Genomic DNA, 22052 nt, shown 5'->3' with positions numbered 1-22052 from the left:
ACAAGCTAAGGAGCAGCGATCTTATGACCACTGCTTCTTAACTTCAGTTTCCGGATCGCCGGAAACTTCGCACGGAGACAGCAGCATCCACTGCTTATTAAAGGGACAGTTCACCCCAAAAAATTCTTCCCTTTAAACTATTCACAATGATCAATTTTACCTGCTAGAGTGTATTCAATTGTTAACAAGTAGCTCCTTTACTCCTATTTCAGCATTTTAAATAGCTGATTTAGCCTGTGTTATAGCCACCTATACTGGAAGTTTGGATACTAGAGTATACGCTATTGACAAGCCTAAGTAAACACAGCCAGCAGAAGAAGTTACACTCTCAGTGGGATGCAGGATAGTTAAGCAATAAAATGATAATGTTTCATTGTTCTCTCTATGTATTGAGCTTTGGTGTTCCAGACAAATATAAGAAGAATATAAGGAAGCAAGTGTGTGTACACAAAGTGATAACATAATGAGATCTGATATCACCTTTAAGTTCAACCCAATGTAATAAGCTGTGTTTTCAAAGCACAAAACCAGCTACTTCATATACATAAATAAACCTGAAAAGGCAATTTCTCAAATATTTTATACTCTGCAGCTGGTATAACAAGTCACTGAAAATACATTAATGGGAAAACAATTTTACAGTGTACTGCCCCTTTAAATCTCCCGCCATGTATTCAGATACATAGACATTTGATAAGTCCTTTGGCAGTTATACAATTCATAAAGAGATCACATAGGAAAGTAAACAGCAAATAATAAAAAATAGTTTTAATGTGTTAACAAACTGTCTATGCAAATGATACTCATTTAAAGGGACAGTCTACACCAGAATTGTTATTGTTTTAAAAGATAGATAATCCCTTTTTTACCCATTCCCCAGTTTTGCATAACCAACACAGTTATATTTATATATATATATATTACCTCTGTGATAATCTTGTATCTAAGCCTCTACAAACTGCCCCTTTATTTCAGTTCTTTTGACAGACTTGCAGTTTAGACAATCAGTGATAGCTTCTAGGTAACTTCACGTGCATGAGCACAGTGTTATCTATATGAAATACATGAACTAACACCCTCTAATGGTGAAAAACCTGTTAAAATGCATTATTAAGAGGCGGCCTTCAAGGTCTAAGAAATTAGCATATGAACCTCCTAGGTTAAGCTTTCAACTTAGAATACCAAGAGAACAAAGCAAAATTGGTGATAAAAGTAAATTGGAAAATGGTTTAAAATTACATGCCCTATCTGAATCATGAAAGTTTGTTTTGGACTAGACTGTCCCTTTAAAACAACACAAATTAGCTGTTTTTTAATTTTAGGTCATTTCAATGTAAGATCTGGAAGTGCTGGTCAGCTGTCCATGACTTAAGGGAGCTGGAAGTTTATTTTTAAGTCCATAAACCCCTCAATCTCAGCTCCCATAAATCCTCAATATCCCCAAGATCCACCATTTGAAAGGCAATCACCTACTCTTTCATTTGGCCAAGGTCTTTAGGGTATATTTCTCAAGCAAAAAAAAAAAAAAAAAAAAAAAAACTACACTTTCCCATCATATTTGTAGGCAGTGAGGCATATTTATGAAATGTCTGTCAGACCTGATCCGACAGTGAGGATCAGGTCCGACAGACATCGCTTAATGCGGAGAACAATACGCTCTCCGTATTTAGCATTGCACCAGCTGAATACGGCAGCTTGTGAGCTGCTGGTGCAACACCGCCCCCTGCAGACTCGCAGCCAATCGACCACCAGCAGGGGGTTTCAATCAACCCGATCGTACTTGATCGTGTTGAATTCCGGTGATTCCTGTCCGCCTCATCAGAGCATGTGGACAGGATTATGGAACAGCGGTCTTTAGACCGCTGCTTCATAACTGCTGTTTCTGGCGAGCCTGCAGGCTCGCCAGAAACATGGGGCGTCAAGCTCCATTCAGAGCTTGATAGATGATAGGCCCCTGGTGGTCTCTAGGCCCTTATAACAGTTCAGCAAAAAGGCATAGAGACCCCATGATGCCTTGTTTTAAAGCCCAGAAGCCCCTCTTTAAAATAAAGGCACTATAAAGGATTTTATAGCCAGGTGATCCTTTTTGTTATTTATATAAAGAAAACCCCTTTCTTCTTTTGACTGTAGAGCTTAGAAAACACACACACACACTAATTTTACAACCGTCCTCATAAATATTTTAATAAAATCTACATTTCTTAATACATTAAGTTATAGAGTTCTCACGTGTCATGATTCATACAATAATGGTATAGTTCAAATTATCTGGGTCTGCTGAATAAAGCGATATATATAATATGTGCTGGTTTCTCACTGAAAAATTATTTTCAGTGGGACTTAAATTTGACCATTATCTAAAAACTCCAAAACAGCTAAGCACAGGGGTGTAAATGACTCAGCAGTTGAAGGGTTAACAATATGTAATATTTTTATACCACTTTAAACAAAAATTACAGCTCCTGTTCCCACGATAATGGTGCTAAACTTCTGCTCTTTGTGTGCGTCGGGTAGCAGGAGAATTACAAGTGGAAAGTAAATGTTTTTTGCTTGTGCGCTAACCTGACGCATGCAATGAGCAGAAGTTAGAACATTGCTACTGTGTTAACATACTCCCCCATAGACTTCAATGGAGAGAGAAAAGTGGAAACCAACACCCATATTCGCGCGCTAACCCAAATTGCCATAACCCCCCGCATAGTCCCCACTACACTATTAACCCCTAACCCATCACATAGCCCACCTCAAAGTTCCCACTACACTATTAACCCCTAACCCATCACATAGCACACCTCAAAGTTCCCACTACACTCTTAACCCCTAACCCGCCATGCCACCATATTGCAAACTATCCCTCTTCAATATCAACCCCTAAACCCCCACCACCCAAAAGCAAAGTATCCACTAAAATTGAAATCCCCTAACCAGCTAACCCCCTAACCTAACACCCCCGATGTTACCCCCAAAAAACTAACCTTGCCTGATAAAAGAACAAACCTAACCTTAAATGAAAAAAGCTACCATTAAAGCAAATTAAAAAAACTACAATTACAGAGAGAAAAAAACTAATTGCCAGAAATAAAAAAAACTGTTATGCCTATTCTAAAACTAAAGCCCCACTTAAAAAAATAACCCAAAATAAAAACCTATACTAACACTAAACTATAGCAATAGCTTTTTGTAGGGCATTACCCAAAAAATACTATATAAAAAGAACTACTCTAAAAATTGCCCTAAAAATCCTATCACTAAACCCCAAACATGGTACTCACCAGAATTGAATCTGGCTCCTATGTGGCGGCAGGGGCGCTTCATCTTCATCCTGGTGGCGCTCCATCTTCATCCCAGTAGTGGTCCATCTTTATCCCGGCGGTGGTCTTCTGTCTTCATCCCCATGTCAGTCTTCTATCTTCATCCATCTTCTTATCTTCCGTCGCAGACATCCTCTTTATTACTGTCACCTGCTGCACTCTGAATTTTGAATGCGAGGAATACCCTTTATATAGGGTACCTTTGCATTCCTATTGGCTGATTTTCCAAATTTAAATCAAAATTTAGTGTGCGGCAGGTGACCGCATGAAGAGGACATGGATAAATAGAGTCGTTTAGTGAAACTGTTTCCTCCGGCCAAACTCTTTACGTTTGAGCATTAAGTGTGATTGCATTTGAGCAATCGCATTTACTTTCAACTTGTAATACGAGTAGCCTTTCAATGCCACTTTTAGAAAATATGGGGAGCGTAAATGACTGAGTTTGTGCAAACAAATTTGTGGTAATTTAAACAGCGTGCCACTTGTAATATGGATTTGAGCGTAAAGAACACTGTAATTTTGCGATCGCATTTACACTCCTCATGCTAACAATATCGCTCCACTCGTAATCTGACCCTAAATAACTACTGTATTTTAGTTTTTATTTGTCTCCTGTATGTTACATTTGCTCTGTGAATTGCAAATAAACTATTTATATAAGTATTTTAAAAATACCATTTTGCTTATTATTTTTACTGACACACAAGTACATTTTATTGAAAGATGAATTTATGATTGCTCTGTTTTTTTATAGGAATGGCACTTGTGTACATGCACGATGACACAGAAACTCTTCATGATAGCTTTGCTGTTCAGTTGACAGATGGCAGTCACACAGTCCAAAAGATACTTCATGTTCGTGTTATGCCAGTGAACGATGAAAAGCCCCATCTTATCAGGTTAAGCATTTGACAAACATACACAGCAGATTATCCAATAGTGGAAATGCTAATATGTCTACTCAAGCGTGTGCAAATATCTTGTAGATGGTTCCTAATATTGGTCACTAAGCCTTCAGTAGCACTTCAATCTTTATTTTCAAAGTAAAACTTGTTTCTGCTAAAACACAGTCCTAACTTATTCTAAATATATATGTTTGTTGTTTGGTGCAGAAAAATGCAATTTTAGTAATTTTCTTTTGCTAAAAAAATAGTATAAGATTTGTTCAAGTTCTCTATTCCATATATAAAAAAGAATAGATAGGTTACATTTTGTTATTTATTATAGGACAGTAAATTTAAATGTTTACATCATTTTACAGTGTGAACAGGATGAAGCATGGCTAGGGAGAATTCACCTTTTTAAAATAAATTTTCACCCAAATACGGTCCCCAAAACCAACAACATCATCCCTTCATATGTCACTGAGTCAAAGCTATTTTATTAAACTCAGCTCATGATTTAGCCAATCACATCAACATCCCTGGTTTCACTATAAGGTGGCATGCTCGTGCATGGGAAGACGTGAGAAGGGTCGCACAGGCATAGCTCAACCTTTCTATGCTATGAAGTCCATGCTGTTATCCAGTGCCGGAGCACACTACTTTATACTGAAGACGAGAACAATGTCTTTGGCAGGGTTTGCAACAATATTTAAAGCAAAGTTATACATTGTATAATACTGTGTAAACAACTAAACAGTTAAAATGTATCTGTCATGATACAGATAGAACATGCAATTAAATAAATAAACTCAGTATACTTCTGTTATTACATCTGTTTCATTCTCGGGTACCTAGGTATAAGCTCAGGAGAGTGCACACATGATTAGCACTTTATGGCTGCAGCAGTGTTTACAACAATGTTTGTAGCAAAGTTATACATTGTTAAAAACACTTCTGTCATAGAATGCTAAAGACATATGCACACTATTGACCCTACCTAGGGCAAATGCCCTTCAAAAAAATATAACAGCAGTTTATACTGGAAAACCCCCCAGAAAAAAAGTAAATTTTTAGAATGTGGACCAATGTGGTCAAACAGAAGATTCTGACACATTAATAGATCATAGTTATTCAGGTAGGAATAAAATCCTTCTATAAATTATAACAAATCTTCACTTATTTGGGATCTCTTCCCATCAATATGAATTATCTTGCAAAGTGCATTGCAAGGATTTTCAATTTGAAATAATTTACAAAACATTTAAAAACCCCATAATCACATTTCCTAATAAATTTGAAAGATGGAAAGTGCCCCTTTATCTAGACCTGTGACAACTCAATGCTGGGATTGAAATCAGTCAGAAAACCTGTTTAATTCTTCTTGTCAAAGGAGTTTTGCTTGTTACAAATTCAAAACCTTAGACCTAGAATGGCAAAATATGAATGGATGTGCCTCATAGAGTAACATTGTCTCAGAGATTTGATTATTAATTCCCTGGAGGATAAGAATGGACAGACCTACATAAAACTTAGTTGTCTTCCTGCACATGAGAACAATGGCTGCTGCTTGCCACAGATTTGTTCAGCAGGTGACCTAAATAGCCCCCTCCCCCATGCTGTTATAGCACCAAGAAGTACTGTTCAAATTGTGAGTTTCTTCATTTTACTCTTCTGGTCAAAGATACTACTCTATGAGACACCTCCTTGTGTCTTTTGTTGGTCTTGTGATGTTTCCTTCAAGGTTGAGACGAACCTGAGGCAGAGAGCAGCTCCAGCATATCTACAAAGCTTGTCTAACCATTGTTATTATTTGGGACTTTATGGGGCATATTTATCAATGTGCGAGTGGACATGATACAAAGTATCGTATCATTTCCGCCGTGCATCGTTAAATGCCGACAGCATACACTGTCGGCATTTATCATTGCACCAGCAGTTCTTGTGAACTGCTGGCACAATGCTGCCCCCTGCACATACACGGTCAAGACTCCAGATGAAGAGGATGCTCCACATCGGATGTCTTGAAGATGGACCCGCGTCGAATGGATGAAGATAGAAGATGCCGTCTTGATGAAGACTTCTTCCCGTCTGGAGGACCACTTCGCCCGGCTTGGATGAAGACTTCTCCCGACTTCGTTGAGGACTTCGGCCCGGCTTGGATGAAGACTTCTGCCGCTTCCTTGAGGATGGATGTTTTGTCTTCAGAACTGTAAGTCGATCTTCAGGGGGTTAGTGTTAGGTTTTTTTAAGGATGTATTGGGTTGGTTTTATTTTTAGGTTAGGGTTTGGGCCTGCAGTAGAGCTAAATGCCCTTTTAAGGGCAATGCCCATCTAAATGCCCTTTTCAGGGCAATGGGGAGCTTAGATTTTTTTACATAGTATTTTATTTAGGGGGTTCTTTTTTTTATTTTGGGGGGCTTTTTTATTTTGATAGGGCTATTAGATTAGGTTAATTAGTTTAAATATCTTGTAATTTGTTTATTATTTTCTGTAATTTAGTGGGGGGGGGGGGTTGTACTTTAGCTAATTTAATTTAATTTATTTAATTGTTTTTAATTTAGTTAATTTATTGAATTGTAGGGTTAGGTTAGGTGTTATTGTAACTTAGGTTAGGTTTTATTTTACAGGTACTTTTGTATTTATTTTAGCTAGGTCATTATTAAATAGTTAATAGCAATTTAATAACTATTGTACCTAGTTAAAATAAATACAAACTTGCCTGTAAAATAAAAATAAAACCTAAGATAGCTACAATATAACTATTAGTTATATTGTAGCTAGCTTAGGGTTTATTTTATAGGTAAGTATTTAGTTTTAAATAGGAATTATTTAGGTATAATTTATAGGTTTAGGGGTTAATACATTTAGTATAGTGGCGGCGACGTTGGGATGATTAGGGGTTAATAAATGTAGATAGGCGGCGGCGATGTTAGGGATTGCAGATTAGGGGTTAATAATATTTAACTAATGTTTGCGAGGCGGGAGTGCGGCGGTTTAGGGGTTAATATGTTTATTATAGTTGCGGCGATGTCCGGAGCAGCAGATTAGGGGTTAATAATTTTATTATAGTGTTTGCGATGCGGGAGGGCCTTGGTTTAGGGGTTAATAGGTAGTTTATGGGTGTTAGTGTACTTTTTAGCAGTTATGAGTTTTATATTACGGCGTTGTACCATAAAACTCTTAACTACTGACTTTTAAATGTGTTAGGACTCTTGACGAGGTAGGGTGTACCGCTCAATTTTTGGCCTCCTAGGACAGACTCGTAATACCGGCGCTATGGAAGTCCCATAGAAAAAAGACTTTACAAAGTTTACGTAAGTCGTTTTGCGGTAAGGCCAAAAAATGTGCGGTGACCCTAAAACTTCAAGACTCGTAATACCAGCGGGCGTAGAAAAGCAGTGTTAGGACCTCTTAACGCTGCTTTTTTACCCTAACGCACAACTCGTAATCTAGCCGAAAATTAACATTTAGAGCCAGATTAAAAGTGGAGCGCTAAATTTCGCTTGCATACAAGCGATATTAGGGCTTTACTTTGTAATACCAGCGCACATTGTAGCACATTTAGTAAGATTACATGTTGTTCGGTACAGCTAAACCCCTAAAAAAATTGACCTTTGCATGGGGAATGGCAGGTCTCCCGTATTACAAGTCATGGCGATACGGCTATACCGTGTTTTAGCCTGTACCGCAACTCTCTATTCTGCACTCAAAAAATGGATTTTGAGTGTGGAATTTTAAGGTCACCCATATTAAGAGTTGTTCGGTCAGGCTATTATGCTAGTGTTATAGCTTATACCGCAACAATCCATTGCACGATCAAAAACTCATAACAAAAATGTTCACACTAACACCCATAAACTACCTATTAACCCCTAAACCGCCATCCCCTCACATCGCAAATACTTTATTAAACTTATTAACCTCACCCACATAGCCAACACTAAAATAAAGTATTAACCCCTAAACTGCCAACCCCCACATCGCTAACACTAAATAAACCTACTAACCCCTAAACTGTCGACCCCCCACATCACAATTACTATAATAAACCTAATAACCCCTAAACCACCAGCCCCCACATTGCAAATACTAAACAAAACCTATTAACCCCTAAACCGCCGACCCCCCACATAGCAACTATTGTAATAAACCTATTAACCCCTAAACCGCCAGTCCCCCACATCGCAAATACTAAACTAAACCTATTAACCCCTAAACCGTCAGCCCCACATCGCAACACCTAATCTAAAAAAAAATAAAAAAAACTTACACCTAAACATGTACCCACCATTCCTGAAGTCCGGCAATGAAGGTCTTCATCCATGCGACTCCATCTTCATCCATCGTGGGACCATCTTCTATCTTCTTCCAGAGGTCCGGAACGGTATTTCCTGATGCGCAGAATACAATAGGATTTAAGCAGCTCTCATCCTATTGGCTGATTTGAATATTTCAGCCAATAAGAATGCAAGGTACCACAAATACAAAAGGGGTACCTTGCATTTAATCTTCAGTGCGTAGCAGAGATTGCACGAAGAGGAGCCTCCACGCCGCTGAGGACCACCACTCTGGATCCGCGCATCAGGGAAGACCGCTCCGCACCTCCGGGAAGAAGATAGAAGATGGCCCTGCGATTGATGAAGACCTTCATCTCCGGACTTCAGGAACGGTGAGTACATTTTTTGGGTTTAGTGTTAGTTTTTTTTGTTTGTTTTTTTAGGAGCAATGGGTAGCTTAGGTTTTTTTATAGTTAGCTTTTTTATTTTGGGGGGTTGGTTGGGTGGGGGGTTTTACTGTTAGGGGGTAATTTTTTTATGTAAAAGAGCTGATTGCTTCAGGGCAATGCCCTACAAAAGGCCCTTTAAAGTGCTATTGGTAGTTTATTATTAGATTAGGGGGTGTTTTTATTTTGGGGTGGCTTTTTTGTTTTTATAGGTGTATTAGATTAGGTTTAATATGCATTTTTTTGGATAATTTAGTTTATTATTTTTGTAATCAGATTTTTTTTTAATTTTTCGTAATTTTAGTGGGGATTTTTGTTGTAATGTTTTGTAACTTAGGTTTTTTATTTTTCGTTTATATTAGTTTTTTTAAAATAGTTATTAGGTTTATTTATAGTTTAAGCTTAGTTTTTATTTATTTCACAGGATTTTTGTTTTTTATTTTAAGGTAGTTATGTTGTAACTTTAATTTAATGTTAGGGGGTGTAAGGTTTAGGGGTTAATAGTTTAATTTAGTGTGTTGTGATGTTGGGGGGCAGCGGTTTAGGGGTTAATAGGTTTAGTTTAGTTTAGTATTTGCGATGTGGAGGCTGGAGGGCAGCGATTTAGGGGTTAATAGTTTTATTTAGGTGTTAACGGTGTGGGTGTGCGGCGGATTAGGGGTTAATAATTTTAATTAGTGTCGGTAATGTCGGGTGGCGGCAGATTAGGGGTATTTAGACAAGGGATTTATGTTAGGGTGTTAGGTTTTTACATAACCTTCTTGTCCCCATAGATATAAGTGGGGATTGCGTTATAGCGATCGCAATTCCGCAATAGCAGGTGTTAGTTTTTTCTAACACTTTCTCTCCATTGATATCTATGGGAAAACGTGTACGAGCACGTCAAGTCAGGCCTTGGCTTTTGTGTGATATGGAGCTTATCGTACCATATCGCACAACAAAAGAAGGTTTTTCTGTAACTTTCAATGGCAGCGCTAAGGAATTGTGGTACCGTACCGCTAAATATTAAGTGTTACTTATGCACCGACTTTAGTGCACAACTTGTAATCTTGGTGATTATTATTATTACAAGTTAATCGCAATGGTAATGTGCGTTTGCATTCGCATTAACACATAAATATATATGTACAGTATATAATCATATACATATATTTTTACATTGCCGTCTATGGGAACGCAAAGTTCCCATAGACTTCACTGTAAAGGTACGTTTTGGTGCTGTATTTTTTCTAACACCCTACAAGTACAGTTTTTGTTTTATTAAATAAGCCTCTTGTAATGGCTGGTTATTATCGCGCTCCCACAAACAGGGAAATTTGCCAGTTTGCGGGAGCGTGATAATTTAGCCCTCTACTTGTAATCTAGCCCTTAATTTTTTATTTTATTTGATATAGAATGTAATATTACTGCATTTTGAGTACACTATTTTATTTAAATGTAATACATATATTTAGTCTAGGGGGTAGATTTAAAAAGGGTTGAATGGCCCTTGTTCCCCTTGTTTCTGCGCGAGCCTTCAGACTCGCCGGAAACAGCAGTTATGAAGCAGCGGTCTAAAGACCGCTGCTCCATAACTTGTCCGCTGCCTCTGAGGCTGCGGTCTTCAATCCACCCGATCCTATACGATCAGGCTGATTGACACCTCCTGCTAGCGGCATCTGCAGGAGGCGGCATTGCACAAGCAGTTCTGGTGAACTGCTTGTGCAATGATAAATGCTGACAGCGTATGCTGTCGGCATTCAGCGCTGTCTGTCGGACATGATACGCTACAGAGTATCATGTCAAACAGACATTGGTAAATCTACCCCTAGGATTCCAAAAGTTGTCTGCGGCAGAATATGATTGGCTCCAATAAAACACTCACATCTGCATTCCGCTGTATGGTGCTTTAGTGTGCCTTGTTTTTCTTGTTTTAGAGCAAGGAGCAATAGTTAATACATATTTACAGTCAGAGACGTAATTCTTTGTTTCATATCAAAGAAAACGTATTACAAAGTATTCAATTATTTTTGTTTTTGTTAAAATTTCTATGCTATTTTTTTGTGTTCCAGGAATACTGGCTTAGATGTTGAAGTGGCAGAAAATAAAATAATATCAAGTGTGGTATTAGAAGCAGGAGATAAAGATTCTTCAAGGAAATCTATTTATTACATAATAAATAATGGACCAACATTTGGAGAACTCAAACAAAAGGTCTGAAAATGATAAAAAAAATAATTTATCTGATGTTAAATGGCTTTTAGCTACAAACAGTAGCATGTGATTTTTTTAAATGGTTGCTTTCATTTATTTTTTTGTAGCCAAAACAAAAGAAACAATAATTCTTTGGTTTATTATGTTGCAAATCAGATTTTAATAGATTTAGATAATAATTATCTCATTTTAACTCAATACAACTTCAAACGTATGAGAATTTTTTTTTAATTGCAATCGCTCCATTTAATTTTATAAAAGATCTGAAGGACAAAGACAATGTTGTATTGTAAGTGTTTTCATAGCCCTAAGTTAGACAGCTGTCTAAAATTTATAGAATTGTGAAAGATTTTCTACGCATTTTATAGGTCCCTCTATCTAGTGTCACCCATTAATCTTTTAGAATAGAATGAACAAAGCCTGAGAGCCTATAAAAGCAGAACTATCCTGGATTATAATTATCTAAAATACAGAAATTAACCTTGAAATTTGTCCAATGGTCCTCTTTTTCCCACAGATTTTTATATATTCCTTAGGGTTCCCTAAATCAAAGAGCAGTTGCAAGAAAGCAGTACAAAAATATCTGGTATTCTATGTCACTAGAAACCACTAAAAGTCAAAATGTTTAAGTAACACGTCTGTTAACAGCATTATATCACCCTAAAATCTAACAAAAATAATACTTTTTGTGCACAGCATTGTAAAGTATATAATGAGTTTCACATCATTTACAAAAGGGAGAACAAAATTGCAGAAAGCAGTATTGTATGTCGTATTTTTGGAGTCATTGTGAATAAAGAAATGTAGCTAATGAATGTTAGAATGTGTTATATTGGTTACTAGGATGAATAAAAACATAAAAACAAGTCTTTAACGTGAATCAAACATTTTCTGATGACAATTGCTGTAAATTAGCAGAAAACTCAGGAAAGCTTCTGTAAATGGAAAACATGATATGTGCCAGCAATGATACTTTAGCTGTCCTTGGCAAACACCATCAACATTTTCACCTCCTATTCAGTTTATGTAGAGTATCCGTAACAATGTAAATCACTTCCACCTTAACAATGTAACTCACTTGTACCAGTAACAATGTAACTCACTCATACCAGTAACAATGGAACTCACTTCCACCAGTAACAATGTAACTCACTTGTACCAGTAACAATGTAACTCACTCGTACCAGTAACAATGTAACTCACTTCCACCAGTAACAATGTAACTCACTTGTACCGGTAACAATGTAACTCACTTGTACCAGTAACAATGTAACTCACTTGCACCAGTAACAATGTAACTCACTTGTACCAGTAACAATGTAACTCACTTGTACCAGTAACAATGTAACTCACTTGTACCAGTAACAATGTAACTCACTTGCACCAGTAACAATGTAACTCACTTGCACCAGTAACAATGTTACTCACTTCTACCAGTAACAATGTAACTCACTTGTACCAGTAACAATGTAACTCACTTGTACCAGTTACAATGTAACTCACTTGTATCAGTAACAATGTAACTCACTTGCACCAGTAACAATGTAACTCACTTGTACCAGTAACAATGTAACTCACTTGTACCAGTAACAATGTAACTCACTTGTACCAGTAACAATGTAACTCATCACTTGTACCAGTAACAATGTAACTCACTTGTACCAGTAACAATGTAACTTACTTGCGCCAGTAACAATGTAACTCACTTGTACCAGTGGTTTTTAGAACTCTGTGAAAAATCTAACTTACTATTTCAGTTGAGGTTAGGTATTCAAATTCAAATTACTTTAAAGGGATTTAGCTTCAGTCTTTTGGTATCCTTTGTTGAAAGAGCAGCAATTCACTACTTTGAGCAAGCTGAGCACGTCAGGTGAGCCAATGACAAAATGTCTATATATACAGCCACCAATCAACAGCTAGCTCCCAATAGTGTAGTTCTGCTGCTGAGAATATCTATTCTTTTTAACAAAGGATACCAAGAGAACAAAACAAATTTGTTAGAAATACATTGGTATTTGTATAGCCTGTATGAGTCGTGAAAATGTAATTTTAAATTTAGTGTTCCTTTTAAAGAAGAAATTTGGTATTTATGTCTTTTTAAATCCTATATAGTTATGATTTCACATTCCCTGATTATAATGTATATTAAAGGGTCATAAAACAGCAGGGAATTAATAGAGTTTGCAAAAATATAGTATATAATGAGATCACCTGTAAAGCAGTTTTAATGTCCCATTAACCCCTTGAGTTTAGCTTTTCTAGTGTTTCACACACACACTCCTCACCAGAGTAACACCAAAGTTCTATTCATCCCCTTGCTTTGGCAGTACGCACTTGTGAGTATGCACTCATGCGCAGTAGGGAGTGCTGACATCACATGTGACATACCTAGTCATGTGGTGTCTAACAATAGAAATGCACTATACATGTTTCACACTGCCTATATCACTCATAAGGGTAACTTATACAGTTGTGCTCATAAGTTTACATACCCTGGCAGAATTTATGATTTCTTGGCCATTTTTCAGAGAATATGAATGATAACACAAAAACTTTTATTTCACTCATGGTTAGTGTTTGGCTGAAGCCATTTATTATCAATTAACTGTGTTTACTCTTTTTAAATCATAATGACAACAGAAACTACCCAAATGACCCTGATCAAAAGTTTACATACCCTGGTGATTTTGGCCTGATAACATGCACACAAGTTGAAACAAAGGGTTTTGAATGGCTATTAAAGGTAACCATCCTCACCTGTGATCTGTTTGCTTGTAATTAGTGTGTGTGTATAAAAGGTCAATGAGTTTCTGGACTCCTGACAGACCCTTGCATCTTTCATCCAGTGCTGCACTGATGTTTCTGGATTAGTCATGGGGAAAGCAAAAGAATTGTCAAAGGATCTGCGGGAAAAGGTAGTTGAACTGTATAAAACAGGAAAGGGATATACAAAGATATCCAAGGAATTGAGAATGCAAATCAGCAGTGTTCAAACTCTAATCAAGAAGTGGAAAATGAGGTGTTCTGTTTGATAACATACTGCATTCATCTTGCCATCATTTCTGACCAAATTTCCTATGCCTTTGTAGCTCACACATCCCCAAAACATCAGTGATCCACCTCCGTGTTTCAATGTAGGAATCGTGTACCTTTCATCATAGACCTTGTTGACTCCTCTTCAAATGTAGCGTTTATGGTTGTGGCCAAAAAGCTCAATTTTGGTCTCATCACTCCAAATGACTTTGTGCCAGAAGGTTTGAGGATTGTCTCTGTGCTGTTTGGCGTATTGTAAGCGGAATACTTTGTGGCATTTGCGTAGTAATGGCTTTCTTCTGGCGACTCGACCATGCAGCCCATCTTTCTTCAAGTGCCTCCTTATTGTGCATCTTGAAACAGCCACACCAAATCTCCCGTATTTCATCTGAAGTTATTTGTGGGTTTGTCTTTGCATCCCAAACAATTTTCCTGGCAATTGTGGCTGAAATTTTAGTTGGTCTACCTGACCGTGGTTTGGTTTCATCAGAACCCCTCATTTTCCACTTCTTTATTATAGTTTGAACACTGCTGATTTCCTGTTTTTTTTTTATTTTTTATTTTTTTATTGAGGAAATTCAAAATAAACATCACAGTATACAGTACAATATAAGCAAGTTACTTTCAGAACAGTTCTTTTATGCCAGTACATATCATTTAAGACTTATGAGTATATAAAATGTAGTGTCACCTAAATCTATTTACCTAAAGTATAATTTCAAACATATAGAAAGCAATATTATGCAATATATCTTTGTTGACACCTGCTAAATCTAGACCAAAATTATATCTTACTGTCACTCTCAACTTATATCTTCCTCATTTTTTCTTTAATAGGGAGGGAAATGATATGGGCCGCTGTATTGAGTCAAATGTATAATAAAAAAAAGGGAAAGTTCTATGGAATCTGCGTTCCTAAGTTTACATTAGTAAACAAACTAAGGGAGAACTCTTAGGGGGGAATACGGAGCCAAACTACTTGTGGAGCAAGGTTAGTCAAATGAAATTGTTAGGGTATGGACTCCATAACAAACACTTGTAGCTTTATATGTTACCTAATTATGTCCTGAATATATAGTCCTAAGATAAATCACACGTGACGTGTAAAAGATGAAATTACCCCTTCCAGGTAATGTTCAAGTATATAAAAGCGCCTGTCTGCAATGTTCTACCACGTCCTGACGCATAATACTAATATAGGTTGGTGGGTTACCCCATACGACTATGATGAGCTATGTCTGCAGGTTGTTAATGTTCAATATAATTATAACATTAAAACTAGTCTAAAACAGAGTGGCTGGTCAAGGAGCTCTTATTCATGTTCAGCTCAGGCTATGCTCCAAATATACTTAACTATGAAAAATATACAAATATAGCAAAAAGATTATTACCAGCCTTTTTCAGGGATCAAGCTCCCTGAATCATGAAAGACATCTAGTACACAACCTTCCTCCTAAATTATATGTTATGTTGCCCCGGCCGCAGGCAACATCTACCCTAAGCTCTTATATAGTAGGAGGAGTAGTTACCTCTGTAAGTATAGGTTTTTAGATGTATAAGAATCAATCTCAGAGCACGTCTGATGAATATTATATCAAATATCCCAGTTAAGCAACTCCAGCTCCACAAACATGGGCATAAGCAGCACTTGGCCTCTAAATTTGTTCCAAGATAAAACAGCAAATAATGTATAAGAAATATATAGAACCAGCATATGTGTGTGTTTCCAACCAAAAGAACTAAACTGCAGATGAAAAACACTCTAGCAGTTCTTACTTATGCAAACAAAAACATGTGAGGCAGCATACAAATTCTAATATGTGAGACTGAGCATAATAACATATGTGTGTTCTAAGGACATAGTAATAACTAACACAAATGCAGAAAACATATTTTAAAACTATAGGAGACAAATCTGTACCGTCTGGTGAAGAACCCAGCCAGACATACAGTCCTTCAGTTATGGCCATTATCCTATCCCAACAGTCTGTATAGTCCAAACAACTTTCTCAGGGGCTTGACGTTTGCATACACAAGTATAGCGCCTTCGTTCCACTGCCAAGCTGCATAGCCGGTCAAACTCCCGGATACGACCTCCAAGCATGTCCAGCACAACTTTCAGGGCCGAACCAGTCTCTGTAAGTATGTCACTGCCCAAATCTTTATCTCTCACTCCTCTGCCGACTTTCATCCTGAATCCGAGCCCGGTGTCTCTCAGCCCCACAAACGCGGGACCTCCAGCGCCGGAATGCTCATCGCCATCTGGCGGAGGTAAAAACATAAAAGTTCTTTGTGGTCCTCGCTCCCCGCCTAGCACCTTTTGCGCCACAGATGTATCCTCTGCCGATGGTGAGACAGATCGCTGCATCGTCTGTCGACTCTGTATCTCACAGCTTTCGGTGCTATAATTGAGTTCCCTTTCTGACTTTGCTTGTTTCTCATTAGCAGGAAGCTGAAAGTGGGTATAGTTGTCAAGTATCTGGATAATTTCTCTCTTCAGCTCCCCAAACACAATATGCACAGTGTTACATAGATCCTCCATGGCTAAGAGTAGTTTGTCAGGATGCTGACAATCCATATACGAATAGGCAGTAACAGTCCGGGCTACAATGTGCCACGAGGGTAATATAGGCAAGATGGCCACTACACAATAGCTTCTATACCGACCAGGCCACGATCAAAGTATGTAGCTCCACTGTCTCAGTAGCTTGAAGTATAGATTACATCGATAGACAGGGCAGTCTCAGTAGAGTTCAGTCTCACTTTTATAGCATTATTCAGTCAGCCGGATGACAATTTTTAATATAAAAAGAGAAGAGTTATCAGGAGCTCTGGAAAAGTGCGTCCATTCTGTTTCCGAGTTGGCTCCGCCCCCCCTTTCCTGTTTTATACAGTTCAACTACCTCTTCCAGCAGATCCTTTGACAATTTGTTTGCTTTCCCCATGACTCAGAATCCAGAATTGTTAGTGCAGCACTGAATGAACGATGCAAGGGTCTGTCAGGAGTCCAGAAACTCATTGACCTTCTATACACACACACTAATTACAAGCAAACAGATCACAGGTGAGGATGGTTACCTTTAATAGCCATTCAAACCCCTTTGTGTCAACTTGTGTGCATGTTATCAGGCCAAAATCACCAGGGTATGTAAACTTTTGATCAGGGTCATTTTGGTAGTTTTTGTTGTCATTATGATTTAAAAAGAGTAAACACAGTTGATTAATAATAAATGGCTTCAGCCAAACACTAACCATGAGTGAAAGAAAAGATTTTGTTTTATCATTCATATTCTCTGAAAAATGGCCAAGAAATCAGAAATTCTGCCAGGGTATGTAAACTTATGAGCACAACTGTATGTAGCTTGCACACTAAACAACATTAAATGATGTGTGTGTGTTAATTCCCTCACTAATATGCTGGTACACAAAGCAGAGGGCACACGCTTAAAGTGATGGTAAAGTCATCTGTTGTGCAGTACATAATCCTTTTTGCCCAAAAAATACTTACAATTATTTTATATATGAAGAGAGAAATTATTGATGGTAGAAATTAAAGCAAACATTGAAACATATAGACATCGAAAAATATCTGGCTGATGAGAGAAATGAAAGCAAACAGTGAATCATTACGAAAGGAATGATTTACTGTTTACTTACATCGGCTAAAACCAGGAGCTGAGTATTCTCAGATAGCAATGCGCAGTTAGCGTAAGAAGTGCGCATGCGCAGTAAGTAGCAAAGAGTTAGTGTAGATGCCGGGAGCGTGCGGTTCATATTTTACATAGGGCGCATGGTGAGCTGATGATTGGCTAAAAGCGTTGTCAATCAAAGCTGCACCGGTGAAAAAATTATAGAGAGGCTGTTTAAAAAACTCTACGGAGGGGAAATAAAATCATCATTACAGAGTGAATAAATTGATTTTTATTTATATAAGCACATCGATGTGCTAGTTAAGGTAAAAGAAAAAGGATTATGTACTGCACAACAGATGACTTTACCATCACTTTAAATGCATAGTAAAGTCAAAATAAAACGTTTATGATTCAGATAGAGCCTGCTATTATTATTATTATTATTATTATTATTATTATTATATTACCTTATTTCTCTTGGTATCCTTTTTTGAAGAGTAAACCTAGGTAGGTTCAGCAATACACTACTGTGAGTTAGCTGAACATATCGGTTGAGCCAATGACAAGAGGCATATATGTGCAGCCACCAATAACTAGCTAGCTCCCAGTAATGTATCCATGTACACAGTCACACTCCCTTCCTTTCTATAACCACACCCAATACCCAAATAGTTATATTTTACCATGAGAATTTCCCCTATATCATAAAACAAACTGAATTAAACAAAACAAAATGAAAATATAACATGTTCTCAACCACTCTGCATTCACAAAAATAAAAATGCAAGTTAAATTCATTATTTCTGTTTTATTTTTAGGTTGGTAATGTCTGGGTAACACTCCATCCTGGCATGAATTTCACCCAAGAAGACATTGATATGAACGATATCTGGTACTTTCATACCATTATTCTTGGATCTAAAGGACATGACAATTTTCGATTTTATATCACAGATGGAGAACACAGCTCCCCACCGGAAAGCTTCTACATATCTATTCTAAATTTAGATAAAGGTAAGGCTTGAGTTTAAAATGATGTGGCAAATTATATTCCAGTTTTAAAAACATACAGCATTTATTTATTTGTTTGCACCTAAACCACTTTGTAGATTCATTTTAAGATTATTTTTATGTCTCTTTAGCAGAAAAATCAGTCAACAAAATCTGCATCTATGTTAACTATTTCTATTAAAGTTTCTTTATATCTTTTTAATTTAGATAAATGTAAGGTTTAAGTTTAAAACTATATGGTAAATTATATTCTATTAAAAAAACAGATCACATTAGCTTCTATTATGGCATCATCACTAGCATTTGGGTGGGTAATTGTGCACGTGTACTTTATCCATGGCCAGTTTCATACAGCTCACAAACATTACAGCATTTTATTTATTTTTTGTACCCAAACCATATAGGAGATTTCATTTGATTCCTTTTTTTATGTCTCTTTAAGAGAACATTTGGTAAAAAAATATGCATTTTCAGTTGGGATAGAATCTGCATCTACGTTAACCATTTCTATTAAAGTTTTTACTTGCCTATTCTAAATTTAGATAAAGGAAACACTTTTTATACTTTGTGCTAAATTATATTCCAGTTACAAAAAAAAAAAAATAATCACATTATATATCTTTAAAATCTCCTTTGAGTCACCACTGGCATTTAGGTGGGATTGTGTATTGCTGTATACATGGGGGCATATTTCTTGATGTCCCGTGTTTCCGGCTAAAGACCGCTGCTCTAACCTGTCCACTTGCTCTGAGGCCGCGGACAGAAATCGCCAGAAATCAATCCAGATCAAATACGATTGGGTTGATTGACACCCCCTGCTAGTGGTGGATTGGCTGTGAATTCGCAGGGGGCGGTATTGCACCAGCAGTTCTTGTGAATGATAAATGCCGAGAGCGTACTGTCGGCATTTATCGATGTGCAGCGGGCATGATCCGCTATATCGTATCATGTCCGCTAGCACAATCAGAAATATGCCCCATGGTGTGTCACATACTGTTTACAAGTGTTAGAACATTTGTAAAAAAGTTTTGTACCCTAACTATACAGTAAATTCAATTTAAGATTATTATTTTTATGTCTCTTTAACAGAAAATGTGGTAAAAATATGTTTATGAGCTTTTCATTTGGAATCGTATCTGTATCTATCTTAGCCATTTATATTAAAGTTTCTACGTATCTATTCTAAATTTAGATGAAAGTACAGCTTGAGTTTAAAACTATGTGGTAAATTATATTCCTTTTTTTTTTCCAAACGATAGTGTTGATTCAATTCATTATTATTTTTTATGTCCCTTTAACAGTAAATTTAGTAAAAAAATATTGGCCAGATTACGAGTTTTGCGTTAGGTGCTGTGTGATGCTAACGAGCAGTTTTTTCTCACCGCTCACTTACCTGCAGCGCTGGTATTACAGTTTTTTATAAACCCAGCATTAAAAGACAAGAAGTGAGCGTAGAGCAAAATTGTGCTCCACACCGCACTCCAATACCAGCGCTGCTTAAGTCAGCGGTGAGCTGGTCGTACGTACTTGTGCACAATTTCCCCGTAGACATCAATGGGGAGAGCCGGCTGAGAAAAAGTCTAACACCTGCCAAAAAGCAGTGTAAATCTCAGTAACGCAGCCCCATTGATTCCTGTGGGGAAAAACATTTTATGTTTACACCTAACACCCTAACATGAACCCCGAGTCTAAACACCCATAATCTTACACTCATTAACTCCTAATCTGCCACCCCCGACATTGCAGACACCTGCATTATACTTATTAACCCCTAATCTGCCGCTCCGGACACCGCCGCCACCTACATTATACTTATTAACCCCTAATCTGCTGCCTCCAACATCGCCGACACCTACATTATATTTATTAAACGTCGCTGCCACTATATTAAATTTATTAACCCCTAAACCTAAGTTTAACCCTAGCCCTAACACCCCCTAACTTAAATATAATTTAAATAAATCTAAATAAATTACTACATTATTACCTATAAAATAAACCCTAAGTTAGCTACAATATAACTAATAGTTACATTGTAGCTAGCTTAGGGTTTATTTTTATTTTACAGGCAAGTTTGTATTTATTTTAACTAGGTAGAATAGTTACTAAATAGTTATTAACTATTTAATAACTACCTAGCTAAAATAAATACAAATTGACCTGTAAAATAAAACCTAACCTAAGTTACAATAACACCTAACACTACACTATAATTAAATAAATTCCCTACATTAAATACAATGAAATAAATTAAATTAAATGAGCTAAAACACAAAAAAACCCACTAAATTACAGAAAATAAAAAACAAATTACAGATCTTTAAACTAATTACACCTAATCTAATAGCCCTATCAAAATAAAAAAGCCCACCCAAAATAAAAAAAAAACCCTAGCCTAAACTAAACTACCAATAGCCCTTAAAAGGGCCTTTTGCGGGGCATTGCCCCAAAGAAATCAGTTCTTTTTCCTGTAAAAAAAAAATACAAATACCCACAACAGTAAAACCCACCACCCACACAACCAACCCCCCAAATAAAATACTAACTAAAAAACCTAAGCTCCCCATTGCCCTGAAAAGGCGCGGAGCGGGTCCATCTTCAAGACATCCGACGCGGAGCATCCTCTTCAAACGATGGCTTCTTTGTAATGAATATCTCTTTAAGTGATGTCATCCAAGATGGCGTCCCTTAGATTCCGATTGGCTTATAGAATTCTATCAGCCAATCGGAATTAAGGTAGAAAAAATCCTATTGGCTGATGTAATCAGCCAATAAAATTGAGCTGGCATCCTATTGGCTGTTCCAATCAGCCAATAGAATGCAAGTTCAATCCTATTGGCTGATTGGATCAGCCAATAGGATTGAAGTTCAATCCTATTGGCTGATTCCATCCGCCAATAGGATTTTTTCTACCTTAATTCTGATTGGCTGATAGAATTCTATCAGCCAATTGGAATCTAAGGGACGCCATCTTGGATGACGTCACTTAAAGAGATATTCATTACGAAGAAGCCGTTGTTTGAAGAGGATGCTCCGCGTCAGATGTCTTGAAGATGGACACGCTCCGCGCTGGAAGGATGAAGATAGAAGATGCCATCTGGATGAAGACTTCTGCCCGTCTGGAGGACCACTTCTACCAGCTTCGTTGAGGACCTCTTGCCGTTTGGATGAAGACTTCTCCCGGTAAGTGAATCTTTGGGGGTTAGTGTTAGGATATTTTTAAGGGTGTATTGGGTGGGTTTATTTTTTAGGTTAGGGCTTTGGG

General features: G+C 37.2%; 1 protein-coding gene across 1 annotated transcript in view; it reads left to right on the top strand.

Moving 5' to 3' along the window:
- The window catches only part of LOC128641079 (FRAS1-related extracellular matrix protein 1-like), a 393612-nt gene that overhangs the window by 208256 nt on the left and 163304 nt on the right, over positions 1-22052 (top strand). The window contains exons 21-23 of the mRNA XM_053693633.1: positions 4066-4210; positions 10970-11111; positions 18595-18790. Of these exons, the coding sequence (XP_053549608.1) occupies positions 4066-4210; positions 10970-11111; positions 18595-18790 (483 nt within the window). The remainder of the gene's footprint in view (positions 1-4065; positions 4211-10969; positions 11112-18594; positions 18791-22052) is intronic.

This window comes from Bombina bombina, chromosome 10, assembly GCF_027579735.1.
Source record: "Bombina bombina isolate aBomBom1 chromosome 10, aBomBom1.pri, whole genome shotgun sequence".
NCBI lineage: Eukaryota > Metazoa > Chordata > Amphibia > Anura > Bombinatoridae > Bombina > Bombina bombina.
Note: the sequence above shows the minus strand (reverse complement) of the source record. Positions and strands in the feature narration are given on the sequence as shown.